Below are 14,277 nucleotides of genomic sequence, written 5' to 3' on the forward strand. Positions count from 1 at the left end.
TACATTTAGTCATCTGTTAAAATCTTATGATTTTAATTATTGGAAGAAAACATTAATGTGGTCATGAATTTGAGGTGCATCTGAAGAGATTTGAAGCAATTCTGCAGACTAACTGTAAATTAAGGAAGAAGATCAGTACAATAGGTGAATGGTTCATGTTTTCTCTCTTATTATGGAATATTTTTTATATTCTTTGATCCTGTGGTAGTAAAGGTAGAAATATTCATAAAGTTTCTCTTGACCTGTGCTGCTTTTTGAATATATTATAGCTAAATACCAAAATGCATAAACAGCCCTTAAAGCTGGGATAAGAAACTCAGTCTCCACAATAGGTGGACTTGAAAAGAGAGTAGGTGAAGTCCTGACCAGTGTCATGCACAGTAAGTATTTAAAGTAGCATAGGCTGGCTGTGTTTTACAGGAGAATTTCATTTATTTCATTGAGCTAGGTGTAATCCAGATTTGTAATAGGTGCTCGGGCCATTTCAACACAAAAAAAAGCCTAAATTGATTTTTTTTAATGTGTGACACAGGTGCTTAGCAATAAAAAAATAGAACAGGGGAAGAAGGTGTGGAGTGGCTTCGAGGGTAGTCATTGCCTGGGCATTCACTGTGCATTGGCCTGCTTGGGAGAGGTAGAGAGTGATTGCTTCAGTATCACTTTTTTCCCCTCTTGCCTTCATTTATTAAGCTGTCTTTATCTTGACCCACAATTTTCCTTATTTTCACTCACTATTCTGCACCGCTGTCCTGTTGGATTATCTCTTGATTTAAGAGACAATTGTGTCATTTTAGGCCTCCATTAGCTACCATAATACCATATTGCGTGGCATATAATGCAAAAAAATAAGATATACTCAACAGAACCAGAACAATCCATTGATCTTTTCATGAATCAGGAACAGTTTATTCACATTGTTTGTCTTGTCATGTCTATTTCAAGAGCTCCTAAATGCCACAGAGATACATTACAACCTCTGTTTTGGCCTTCTGGTTCACTTTGATTGCATTTCTTGTTCAAGATGACGCCTTGGTAAGATTACAATCCACCTCAATAAACAGGACACAAGCAGGGCAAAGAGGTGGGAAGCAACAGAGCTTAGAGCCATGAATGCATTTTTTTCCCTTCTAAGGGCCATTTACTCAGGTCTAGAAGAGCATCCCTTGAAGGCAGAAAGTGACACCACAGAGCACCACATTCAAAAAGCTTGATTTTTTGGTCAATAAAATAGGCCCTAACTTCAGCAGCTTGAGCTGGATCCCGACCCTGCCCTTACCGCTGCTAGTCTACCACCTCGTGCTGAGCAGCTAGTCATATCCCACCTCCTACTACTAACAGCTGCAATAGCTGCTTCATCCTATGCAAACAGCTGCCATCTCCCTCTCTAGCAAGAGCAGCAGTCCCATTCAGCCTCCTGCATTTGCCACCGAGAGGTGAGCTGTTAGGGAGTGGTTGTAGAGTGGCTTCGGTTGTGCTAAGTTTACAAAAATTTACAAAAGTGAACTCGTGCTGTAGCAGAGGTATGAGCAGTGGGCAGCAGTTTTTGTGGGAGCAGCTCTCTCAGCAGCTGATGACATCCAGGTATCCAAGAACCTGTCTATCATCTTCTTTAGGAAAACGTGTCAAAGTGGATGGAAGTGCAGAGTATTAGTATTTTCCCTACTGACATTGATAAGTACTTGACTGTTCTTGTCGCTCATAGCATGTATAGAATAAATTGACCTAAGAACCATGTTTTAAAGTCTTTTACCTACCAGTCGCATTTGTCTTTGAATCTTTGAAACAGTAACTTCTTTCTCAGAAATATCTCTCCCTGTAGCGAACAGCCACATGAGAACTTGATGGGTAACAAGTGGTGGCATTTAGAGTTCACATGGTTATCTGGCACAAAGGGAGTCTGGCCTATGAGCAGGAATTGTTTGTGCCACAATATGTAAAGTACGTAATGTCTGTGTGAAAGTTTGCTTCCCGTCTTGGCTCTAATGTTTAATACAAGCACAGCATTTCTTATAAAAGCCAAGATACTTTCAGTTCTGCAGGTAAAATCTTTATCTCTCCACCCCTTGTCATTAATTTGGTATATTGTGCTCATTCTATTTGCTGTCTACTCATATGAGAAAATATTAAACTAAATGAAGTAATGCTATTGATTTTTGTCCTTTGCATGACTTTTTTGTAATTTAATGAATTATAGTTGTACCAATTAGCAGTTAAGAGCATGTAGTTGGAGGCTATCCACTATCAGTTGTTTGGAGAAATGCTGAGGATAAAAGCCCATGTTATTAAGTTAACCATGCTCATCTAGTTCGTTAATTAGTATGTTAATTCTCACAAACGTGCAAGTAAGATGAAATTTTAGTCTTTGGTGTAACATGAAGATACAGCGTTCTCTTGGAGGTCGCTTTAGACTGTAATTACATACATAGCCTTATAAAAACCTGGTTGTTCATATGGGAAGTCTCCAAAGAATTTCCTTGTTCACCACTTAGCTTCTCAGCAAAAGTACAGAGCACACCCAGCATCTGTGGTTGGCACAAACATTTAAGTAAACTTCTCTGTGCTTGTAGCTGGCCTCCAGCTAGTGTCTATAGCATTGCTACTGAAACGCCATGCAAATTCTGTTCAGATTGTGCTCTGTATCAGGAAAAGGTTCCTTTCTTCTAGCAGTTAATAACTAGGCTAATACATGCTTTAATTTTGTAACTTCATCACTATAACAATATATTTTCCATAAATATTTGTGAATGTGTACTAGGTGAAATTCAATTTTTTTTTTTCTATTTCACTGATGCTTGCAGCTGAATGTTGAATGGAAAGAGATGTTCAGGCTCGAAATGTAACGGATGCCATAAGACAGAATATCCTTTTCTCACCTGAATGACACTTTGAGTTCTGGGATTACTTCTGTGCATTTTGAAACTCTTGAGAATTATGAAGTTATATGAACCAAAAGCCACAGATAATTAAAAAAAATACAAATTAATTACTGTAGTAATTTAACTTGTCAAATTTTGTGTGTTACCCCTAAGGAATATTTTGTGGAGTTTAGACTCTATGTTGTCGAATGACTTGCTACCAAAAGAAACTGATTTGGACAAACAAGCAATATTCTACAACAGAGAATATTCTCCATGTATATATGTATACCCTATAGAACATAATATTTTCTGTATTGTGGCATATTTATAGATGACTGTGTATTTTTCAGACCTATCATAATTGCATCTAAGTATTACCCCAAATTTTACAATTCACATACAGTGTTATCCATTTTGGATAAACATATTAGAATATTTCATTTTGTAGCAAGTCTCATGTAGTGTTAAAAGGATTTCCCTTCTAAATTCTTTATGGTTATCAATAAGCCAAAAATAAATAAATAATAATCAGCAAACTATATAGAGCAACACATACACAGACCAAGCAGGGTTAAAGTATTAAGCAACGTGCAATAAGGAGAAAAGTTTATAATTTCCTTATAGGATAACTTGAATACTTAAAAGTATCTGGGTAAAAAGTGGTAGACTAGGACATAGTCCTGATCTGTAAAGCATCAGGATGTACTTCTGGATGTTCTCAATTATTTCTGTTTCTGAACATTTGGGAGGTGTTCAAATTGCAGCAGTAGTAACATATATATATAAAAATCCCATAATTATAAACTACTGGAAACTGCTACAATACTGCACATACCCAGACCTTTTCAAGAAGAGAAAATATTTATTTCTGTCTAAACCACTAAAAATTGGGAAACTAGAGGTGATGACCCCTCCCTACCCTCCAGTGAGAGAAAACTCTTTTACTGCAAATTCAGACATTTGCAAAGGAAACTGCAATTTAGGCATCTAAGCCAAGGAAGAATTGCAATGATAAATCAGAACGGTTATTATGCCTGTACCTACCATAAAAGCAATTTTCAAAAAATGCCATAAAATGTTTACTGAGAGCCACTGCAGGTCTACTGACAGTTTCCCAGGTTCTCCGCCACTGATTATAAAGCGTTGGTGACTGATTAAATACTGCACTGGAAGGGGCCATTGAAGAATGAAATTGCATTTTCTCCTTGCCTGCCAGAGCTATGAAAGCTGTGCTTGTGAGATGAAACCCTTAAGTAGTAAAAACATACTCAGTCTCTTCACTTGTGAACAATCCTAATGACATGGGAGGCCAAGCTAAGATACCAACTGTGATGTTTGCAGCTAGCAATAGTGAACCTTTATCTGCCACTAGTACTTCATCAAATGAGTATTAACTTTTTCCTTCTGTCATTTTGACTTCTTTTTCCTCTCTGTTGTCTTTCTAGGTTTTTAATGACCAACAAGTTCTACGGAGGCTCAGCTAGAAATTGGTCCACTTTAGATTCAGTTGAGATTGTACAAGATGGAGAAAAGTTTGCTAAATTTAATGTTTCTGTCATCTCTGCTCCTGCAGAGTATTCATTTCATTGTCAGCTGGTGGGAACAAGCAATCACTATCCTGCAAGGCTGATTCCATCCAACAATGAGGCAAAAAACTGGGATGTTTTCATTTCCAGGTTGCAAGTGAGTACACATTGCCATTTCAGAGATAATTCCAAGAACTATTACTTGCTATTGTAGGTGCTGAACGATAGGCATTCATAATGCCCTTACTTTCATTTCAGCCTGAGCAAAAATGTAAAAGAAAAGCTGTTCCCCCTAGGTGAGCTATTCAATAAAGGGGTAAAAAAGATGGCAGTTGATAAACAGCAAGAACATGAAAGCACAGCTTTGAAAAACAAAGCTGAAGTTGTCCACAGAAAAGAAAAAACAATAAAACCAAATGCGCTTAATCAGGCAAAGAATGACTAAGTTTCCATGCCTGTTTAATGAATTGGGCTGCTATTGGAAACGTGGGCCTCTCCATGTGGGTGGGTTTATGCTGCTTACTTTGTTTTTATTTGATTTTTTTTGCACTTTGTTTATCTAGGAAAGTACAGCTTAGTGTGGTTACTGTTTTCAGTGACTTAGACTGTCTATACTCCTACAGACAGAAAAAGCCCAATGAAATTAATTTAATTGAAGGTTTGACATTGACTTCAATCAGGAGCAATACTAGGTCCTGCATGGGCCAGAAGGAAAGTAACTGGCTTTTTAATTTTTTTTTTTTAATGAGGCATAAATTTTCAGTGTATTTAGTGCAGTAGTACACACTACATATGTGAGATATAGATGAGTGCATCTTTATTATTTTGAGCATTGATCTTGACTTAGGAGAAGCACATTAACATTCATATCTTAAAACAATATTGCACTAAGGGATCTGTTCGATTAAAGAGGTCATGGAAACAATAGGAATAATTCCAGACAACTGGACTCTTATTTTTCAAAGATGAGCTAAACCATGATAACTGAATACAAATGCTGATAGAAATGTATTTATGATTTTGTTAATAAAGCTCAATAATCTGAGTCCAGATTTGACATTTCTGCTTAAACAATGGGAAACTCAGAGGAACAGCATTGGTGCTGAGATATATTTTCCACAAATTCCAGGATCGAGTCCCAGTTTTTTTGAGAAGCAACATAGAACTATACACCAACTTTGTGAAGGTTCCTCCTGATGGTATTTTTTATAGAAAGGCCTGAAAATACCTGAGTCCATGCAACTGCACGTAGCCTCATCAACTCCTTGAAGTTAGACTTTGGCATCACTAGGCTATGAAAGTACATGTGGTATGAAATGATGAAGTGTCCACTTACAATGTATCTTTTCCTTGAATTTTTATATACATTGATATTGCTGCCTTCTTAAAGCTTCGAGAGGGGCCTTGCTCCATCTTAGTAGGCATCCTTTTATTGGGGTCTTGATCAAGAGTAGAAGCAGTAGGTTTCCCACTTTCCTTATTGATTTGGAGCAGCAGCTGCTTCCACTGTTCGGACAACAGAACTTCTAGTTCCTCTTGGGAAAGGCCTCTTTCTCTCATAAAGTCCTAAGCATGGAACACAAGCTGAGAAGTCCTGCTCTGATCTTTTCTGTTGTGTGAGAAAACAGAAAGTCAACATTCTGGGCTTGTTTCTGAGTTCTCACTGAACCAGATCATACCTTTTCAAGCATCTTCCACCGATACATAGTGACATCTGATTGATCTCAGTATAAGTCTTTGTTCTAGAATGAGGTTTAGAAACCCCCAAGCTCAGTTGCATGGACAGAAAAGCACACCAGATATGCTAAGTGGTTGCAGCCAGCATAAAATCTTGTCACTGAAACTGAGGAACATGATTTTCATGCCAATGTTATGCGATGAATTAGAAACCAGGATCTAGCTGGTGCGATTGCGCTTTGCAATGCTGGGTGTCTTGAAAACAGTATCACTGTATTAGAGGGGCATGGCACCTGCACAGTGAAGCCTTGCATAGCTCTTTCCAAAGCCAGGAGGAACTGATGCAGCATTTTACTTTACCTCTGGAGCTACCTCAGTCACTACCACCTAAAAAACCTCTGTGGGATACTGTCTAGGTGTACCCATAGCCTAGGATGTCAGCACTGGGAACTGTACACAGTACCAAAACTGCTCTGGTTTTGGTGGGGTTTTTTTGTTGGGTTTGATGTTGTTACAGGAATAGTTGTTCTACCATGATATCTTTTATCCTTTTGAGGATCTCAGAATTGTCTATGAAGTTAAAGAGGAGGCTGCCACCAAAAGCACATTTCTTTAGCATGTGTCATAGTGGTTTAGAAGCCCCCTTGTTCCTAAGAATAACTTCCAAAAACTTTAAAATCAAGAATATTAGGACTCGTTGCTGTTAAAATATTTCTAAACTCAAAAATTAGATGTTCAATGTACGCTTAAAACCCATGAAAACAACATTTTATTTGAAGGCTTTGTCAAAGGTCAAGTGATGAGAAAACTCCATTCAAAAAAATATGTTAAAAATTAACAGCAAATGCAGACTAGTATAACCACGACAAATGATGCTTGTCTAAACACTAAAATTAAAAAGTTCCACAGTACAGAGCCCTGTATCCAAAAGGCTTTTACATTCATAAAAATTAGAGATTACCATGTGAGTATTTTTAACTTTTCTATAGGTAGAAATGTTGCTAGGAGTCACATTTTTATCTCCTACCTGGATTCTAACACCCCCACAGAAATGATAAAGCTTCAGAAAAACAATAAAAGAACGCTGCATATATTTCATCTCCCGCCTGAAAGTAGACATAGCATTTTAAGAATGTACAATTAAAGCTTTCAGCTCCAAGGTTCAATAAGCATAATCCTGCTTTAAAAAAAACACACAATAGGATTGACATAATAAAATTCAGTATTTCTGGATCTAAATCAGAAGTGGTAAAGCCTTTCTAAACTGAATATACCTGTTAAGTGCTACAAAGAGTTCTTGTAAATTTGGTAACATGTGTGTATTGTTTTCCAGAATTTCATCCATTTTTTTAAGCATAAATGACATAGATCTTCACCTGCTTTCTGTTTTCATTGTAAATAGGTCTTTCAGATTAGATTTCATGACTCCTATTCACATTTTGATCTGTTGTCAAAGCAGTGGCTTAACAAGCGAAGCCTTTGGTGATCACCTCTATTCTCCAAAACTGTGCAGTTATCCAAGCCAAAGGCTTATACTCGCTAATCCTGCTTTAATCAGAACTCTGATTGCCTACAGTGAAAGCAGGCAGTCTTTGCAAGTCACCTACCACGATCTGGCTTGGAAAGATTCTTCTAGGAGGCCCATAAAATCCTGACATGCTGAAATCATCTTCACTCCACAGTACCTAAAGAGCCCTTAGTTCTGCGTATGATAATAGTTTTATTAATTGGTATTCTGGAAGGTGTAGACATTGGCTTTAACATGCATATTACATACATATTTAGGTGCCTGAGCCATGAATGAACTCAAACTCCGAGTGCTTACTGGTGCAGCATGGTATGCAAACCGCCAACATTGGTACCAATAACTTTCCTAGGAAGTACAAATTTTTATTACCACAAAGCTTTCCATTTATTTTATCATAAAGCATAGAGTAATCATGGAATGGGAACATAGAAAAGTAAAGATCCATGATCTTCTGCTTCCTTGCTTATTTTCTGGTGAGGGAAATGATTTAAATAAAATAATCCTTCTTTTATTTTTTATTTTGTTCTATAATATTTTATAGAAAATAGTTTTAAGGTCTCATTTCTTTATTGGTGGATTTATGATGTTTGGTGCTTTCCTCACACACCCATTTTAAAGAACTTGTAAATACATAATAATCTCAGTCTTCATTTTTCTTTGTAAAATTATTTAAGCAAGACTCAAAATCACATACTAGATTAATTCTTTCCTTCCTTCATTTCCTTCCACCAGTCAGATTCCCTTCCTTCTGAAGAAATCAATGCTTATGTCATTACGTGCATCTGTGTGGAAGGGGGATTGTCTTCCCTTTCTTCATAGTTCTCTGATCCTCTGATTGGTTTTAACAATTTTTTTAGAAGGATAGGGGGCTCAAAGGCATTCACTTTGTTATACATTTTGCAAAATTGTTGGTTAGGCAGAAAATAGATCCCCAAAGTGGCTGATTTTTCTGAGGGAAATAATATGGTAGGACCTCAGTCAGTGGCAGACACTGAGAATTCATTCAAAGGAGAGATGTTAGAGATTTTTTTTAACTGCTGGAAAAGCTTATATAGGTTTCATATGTTAATAGAAAACATAGATCCCCCACCTCAGTGAAGCAAGCCCTCTCTCCTGTTTTGAGCCTCTGTTGTCTAAGGCAGTGGGAAGAAAGGTTTCACAACTGTTTTCTCTTTGAATTTTCACTAAAACCCACCCAAAAAGGTCATCTTCATTAGATGCATTTTAAAGTATGTTTCAGGAGTTCTGCTTGTCAAGGAGTTATTAACTAAAAATCTCAGGGTATTTCAACAAATCTTAGAATCTGGGGAGCCCTTAACTCCAATGTCTTTGAGTGCTTTGAGTCTCCTGGTCCTTAAGTGGTCATTGAGCAATACTGATCACACATCCCCTTTAGGACTTCTAAACATAATGAAAATTTCTGAAGTGGGAAAACTACTTTTTGCCAAATAAATGAATTCTGCATCTTTAATATAATTAAAGAGGGGGTGTTGCCCTCTATGTCAATGACCAGGTGGAGTGCATGGAGCTTTTCCTGGGGATGGATGAGGAGCTGACCAAGAGCAGGACTCAAAGGAGGGCAAGGACAAGTGACATTATAGTGGGGGTCTGCTGCAGGCTGTCTGACCAGGATGACTGAGTAGATGATTCCCTCTATAGAAAATGTAGAGGACTGGAGGCAGTGGGTTGATCAGCATTGATACCATGCAGCTGTGGCCTTGCCTCGAAGGCAGTGGGTTGATTGACATGGACGATGTGCAGCTGTAGCTCGTTCCTGCTAAGTGGTTAAATAGCCCTGAGGATGGTGGGAGAGGGGGTCAGATAGAGGAGAAGCAGTGGTTTCTGAAGGAAGGAGATACAGCACAGACAGTAGAATCTGACCAACAGTAAAGCCTTGTTGCAGTCTGCTAGTTTGATTGTGCTGCAACAATTGGTGCCCCATGTGAGGCTGACTGAGTTGGACTCCGACTACGACAAGAAAAATAGGAGCAGCCTCACATTCACAAGACCACCTCATGGGGGACTGCAGACACCTTGATATCGGTTGAAGGGACAACACAGCAGGCCATGGGCAATCCAGGAGGTTCCTGGAATGTGCTGAAGATAACTTCCAAGTGACAGAGAAGCTAACAAGGAGAGGTGCCATGCTGGACCTTATCCTCACCAATATGGAGGGGCTGGTGGGGAATGTGAAGCTTAAGAGTAGCCTTGGCTGCAGTGACCACAAAATGATGGAGTTCCAAGATCCTTAGGGCAGCAAGGAGGGTGCACAGCAAGATCACTACCATGGGCTTCAGGAGTGCAGACTTTGGCCTCTTCAGGGACCTGCTTGGTGGAGTACCATGAGATAAAGCCCTGAGGAGAAGAGGCACCCAAGAAAGCTGGTTGATATTCAAGGATCACCTCCTCCAAGCTCAGGAGTGATGCATCCCAACAAAGAGGAAGGCAGGCAAAAAACCCAGGAGGCCTGCATGGGTGAACAAGGAGCTCCTGGACAAACTCAAACAGAAAAAGGAAGCCTACAGCAGGTGGAATCAAGGACAGGTGGCCTGGGAGGAATATAGAGGAATTGTCTGAGCAGCCGGTGATCAAGTTATGAAAGCTAAAGCCCTGAAAGATTTAAATATGGCTAGGGACATCAACAGCAACAAGTAAAGCTTCTACAGGTCTGTGGGTAATAAAAGGAAGACTAGGGAAAATGTGGGCCCTCTCCGGAAGGAAATGGGAGACCTGGTTACCTGGGATATGGAGAAAGCTGAGGTACTCAAATGACTTTTCTGCATCAGTCTTCACTGGCAAGTGCTCCAGCCATACTGCCCAATTCACAGAAGGCAAAGGCAGCACCTAGAGAATGAAGAGCCACCCACTGGAGGAGAAGATCAGGTTCAAGACTATCCAAGGAACCTGAAGGTGCACAAGTCCATGAGACCTGATGAGATGCATCCACAAGTTCTGAGGGTACTGGTGGATGAAGTGTCTAGGCCACTATCCACACAGAAGCTGTGGCAGTCCAGTGAAGTTCCCACTGACTGGGAAATAAGGAAGACCTGGGGAACAACAGGCTGGTCAGGCTCCCCTTGCTGCTTGGCAAGATCATGGAGCAGATCATCCTAGAAACTGTGGAGGGGTTACCCACACTTTCTCTACTCATAAAGAAGTGGGGACTATTGAGGAGTAGCATTCCTCAAAGGTCAGTACTTGGACTGGAGCTGTTTAACATCTTTGTCAGTGACATGAACGCTGGGATAGAGTGCTCCCTCAGCAGGTTTGCCGAAAACACTGAACTGTGTGGTGTGGTAGACAAACTGGAGGGAAGGGATGTCTTCTGGAGGGACCTTGACAAACTTGAGAGGTGGGCCCATGTGAACCTCATGAAGTTCAACAAGGCCAAGTGCAAGGTCCTGCATGTGGGTCGGGGATCTCCCAAGCAGAAATACAGGCTGGGAAGAGGATGGATTGAGAAAGCCTTGAGAAGAAGGACTAGGGAGTATAGGCTTATGAGAAGCCAGCCATATCTATATCCTGGGCTGCATTAAGTGTGGCCAGCAGGTCTGAGGAAGGTGGTTCTTCCCCTCTGCTCTCATGAGACCCCACCTGGAGTGCTGTGTTCAGCTCTGGGGCCCCCAGCAGAAGAAGGACAGGGACCTGTTGGAGTGAGTCCAGAAAAGGACCACAAAGATGACCAGAGGGCTGGAGCACCTCTCCTATGAAGACAGGCTGAGAGAATTGGTATTGTTCAGCCTGGAGAAGAGAAGGTTTTGGGCAGACCTTATAGCAGCCTTCCAGTACCTAAAGGGCGCCTATGAGAAAGCTGGAGCGGGACTTTTTGCAAGGGCATGTGGTGACAGGGTATGGGGGACTGGCTTTAAACTGAAAGAGGATAGATTTAGATTTGTTGTTAGGAAGAAATTCTTTACTATGAGGATGGCGAGGCACTGGAACAGGTTGCCCAGAGAAGGTGTGGACGCCTGTCCTGGTTTCAGCTGGGATAATTTTCTTCTTAGTCACTGGTACAGTGCTGTGATTTAGATTTAGTAGAGAATTATGTCGATAACACACTGATGTTTTAGCTGTTGCTAAACAATACACCACGGGCTTCCCAGGTTTCCCATGCTGTGCCAGTGAGCTGGTGCACAAGAAGCCGGGAGGGAGCAGAGCCAGGGCAGCTGACCCCAACCAGCCAAAGGGATGTTCCATACCACAGAATGTCACGCTCGGTATATAAACTGGGGGGAGTTGGCCAGGAACCACTGATCATTGCTTGGGACTGGCTGGGCATCCGTCAGCAGGTGGTGAGCAATTGCACCGTGCATCGCTCGTTTTTTTTCCATTTGGGTTTTATTCCTCTTTCCCTCTCTCTCCTTTTCATTAGTTATTATTATATTTTATTTCAATTATTAAATTGTTCTTATCTCAGCCCACAAGTTTTATTTTTTTTCCCTGTTCTCCTCCCCATCCTGCTGAGGTGGTGGGGGAGGGAGTGAGTGAACAGCTGTGTGGTACTTTGTTGCTGGCTGGGCAGCTTAACCCATGACAATGCCCCATCCCTGGAAATGTTCAAGGCCAGGTTGGATGGTCTTGTCAAAGGTGTCCCTGCCTAAGGCAGGGAGGTTGGACTAGATGGTCTTTAAGGTCCCTTCCAACCCAGACCACTCTACTATTCTATGAATATCTTGGGTGAAAAGGGGACATGGAAAACGGTCATGCAGAGGATTTGGTTCTCACACTTTTTTAATGTGCAGAGTGTGAGTGGTAATTAAGAGGTGCATTTTCTGTAATTACCACATATATTCTGAAACTAGGGCCTACGGTCCATGCTTAATTCCACTCATCTATTTACCTTTTTTCATTTTCAGATTCAAGGCTTCAATGTTGAAAACAATCAGTTTTCCTATGCGAGTGACTGTACAGGTTTCTTCACTCCTGGAATCTGGATGGGCTTGGTGACATCTGTACTTCTACTGTGGATCCTGGCCTACGGAATCCATATGATCATGCAGCTCACAACAAACAACAGATATGATGATCCCAAAGGTCCAGCTCTGTCAGTTCCTCAGACAGAGTAGCCATGCTGTTATTTCCTAGTCTGATATTTATGTTTTTTACAACCTACTACATAATACGTGTAACCTGAAAAGATATCATAGCAGAAAGGGATAATTCAACTACATATATAAAGGATCCTTATGCTTGGCAACAAGAATAATTCTGCTTGTTATTATTGTGATTTGTTAACAGCTGTCTGTGTTAAGGGTCTGAGGTGAGGCTGTGGAGGTTATTACTCTATTTGGTTATTAGAAAGACCACTACAAACTGCATTCCAATTAACTGTTATGGCAAAGAAAGGTTATCAGAACAGAGATAAATGGGAAGGATGAATAACTTACTTGATAGGAAACTATATATTGAAATTGTTGGTCTCTCTCTAAAGGCTCTTTAGTAAATATGTCACATTGATGCTACGTTTTAAGAAGACTGAACTGTGTCTTGTCATTTTTTCTCTTGAGAAAACCTTCCAGAAAAGTACAGAACTAATAAAGTATAATTTACTAAATAAACAGTCTTGAACAGTCTTTCCAAAGTATTTCAAAGTATTGTTCAAATGCGGTATCACAAATGAAAATGGGTGGATTAAGGTTTATGTTGAGTAACTAACTCATATGTTTGGTTTACCCATGGACAACTGATGGAGTTCCTAAACAATATAGGTCCTTGTCCAAACTGATCACAAAATTATATTTGGTGTTATGACAATGAATACAACTTTTCAAGTTCATAACCTAGTATGACTCAATGTACGGTGCAGACAGCATCTTAACAGAGATAAGGTATTTTTTTTAGCAACCCTCCTTTTCCAGGTATCTTTGGAGTACCAAAAAAGAAAATAAATTTTATGTAAAGTCATTAGAAGGACTGTGCTAATGTACTGTTGAACTCTGAGCATGTTTATGGTCATCTCAATGACTCCAGGAGCCTGAAAACATTCAGAGTGTGCTGAATTCTTCTGCAATTAATAAAGACGCTACATCTTCTCATTGGGCAATCTGACTATGAAGTGAATTACTAAATGTTATGAAAAGTTAGGAAATAGTAAAAGAGCAATGATAAAATGGTAAAAAATTATAAAAATAACATTTTCATTCTTCCTTCTGTAACTTCCATTACGACTGTTCATGTTCTGTTAGTAGCTAAAGAATAAAAAGGTATCATTTTGACAAAATTACATTTGTCACATGAGAAAAATTCTACCTTTTCTGGTCTTGATCCATGTCATAGGATAATGATACAGAGGAAAGACAGAATCGACTGTTTAACTAGACCAACAATAGTTTTTAACCAGCATTCCTGGATGTCACATTTTTATTATGGAGTCAAAGAGGTAAATTAAATGCTGTCTGAAGGTACTTCTCCTAAATCATTCAATCCTGACCAGGAAAACAAATATAAAGCTGGCATGTAACTAGCAGAGGTGACTCCTCTGCTGCAATATTTTTCCCAAACATTTTTCAAAACCTCAAAGAATGCTGGCATTTTATCTACACAAACCCACTATATTAGAAAGGCACATTTTCTTGGCAAAAATTAGTTGCCAGGAGAGACAACTGGATTTGTTGTATTAATTCTGCCTTCAAAACAAGCTACATGAATGTGAAATCTGAAAATTGGCATCATAGTCATATAACTCATA

At 39.7% G+C, this 14,277-nt stretch overlaps 1 protein-coding gene across 1 annotated transcript in view; it reads left to right on the forward strand.

Annotated features, from left to right (window-relative positions):
- LOC119149187 (V-type proton ATPase subunit S1-like) overlaps positions 1–13,147 on the forward strand; it is a 56,310-nt gene extending 43,163 nt beyond the window's left edge. Inside the window, exons 9-10 of the mRNA XM_037390188.1 lie at positions 4,304–4,541; positions 12,446–13,147. Of these exons, the coding sequence (XP_037246085.1) occupies positions 4,304–4,541; positions 12,446–12,655 (448 nt within the window). The 3' untranslated portion in view covers positions 12,656–13,147. The remainder of the gene's footprint in view (positions 1–4,303; positions 4,542–12,445) is intronic.
- Positions 13,148–14,277: the final 1,130 nt, after the last annotated feature.

Source organism: Falco rusticolus, chromosome 5 (assembly GCF_015220075.1).
Source record: "Falco rusticolus isolate bFalRus1 chromosome 5, bFalRus1.pri, whole genome shotgun sequence".
Classification (NCBI taxonomy): domain Eukaryota; kingdom Metazoa; phylum Chordata; class Aves; order Falconiformes; family Falconidae; genus Falco; species Falco rusticolus.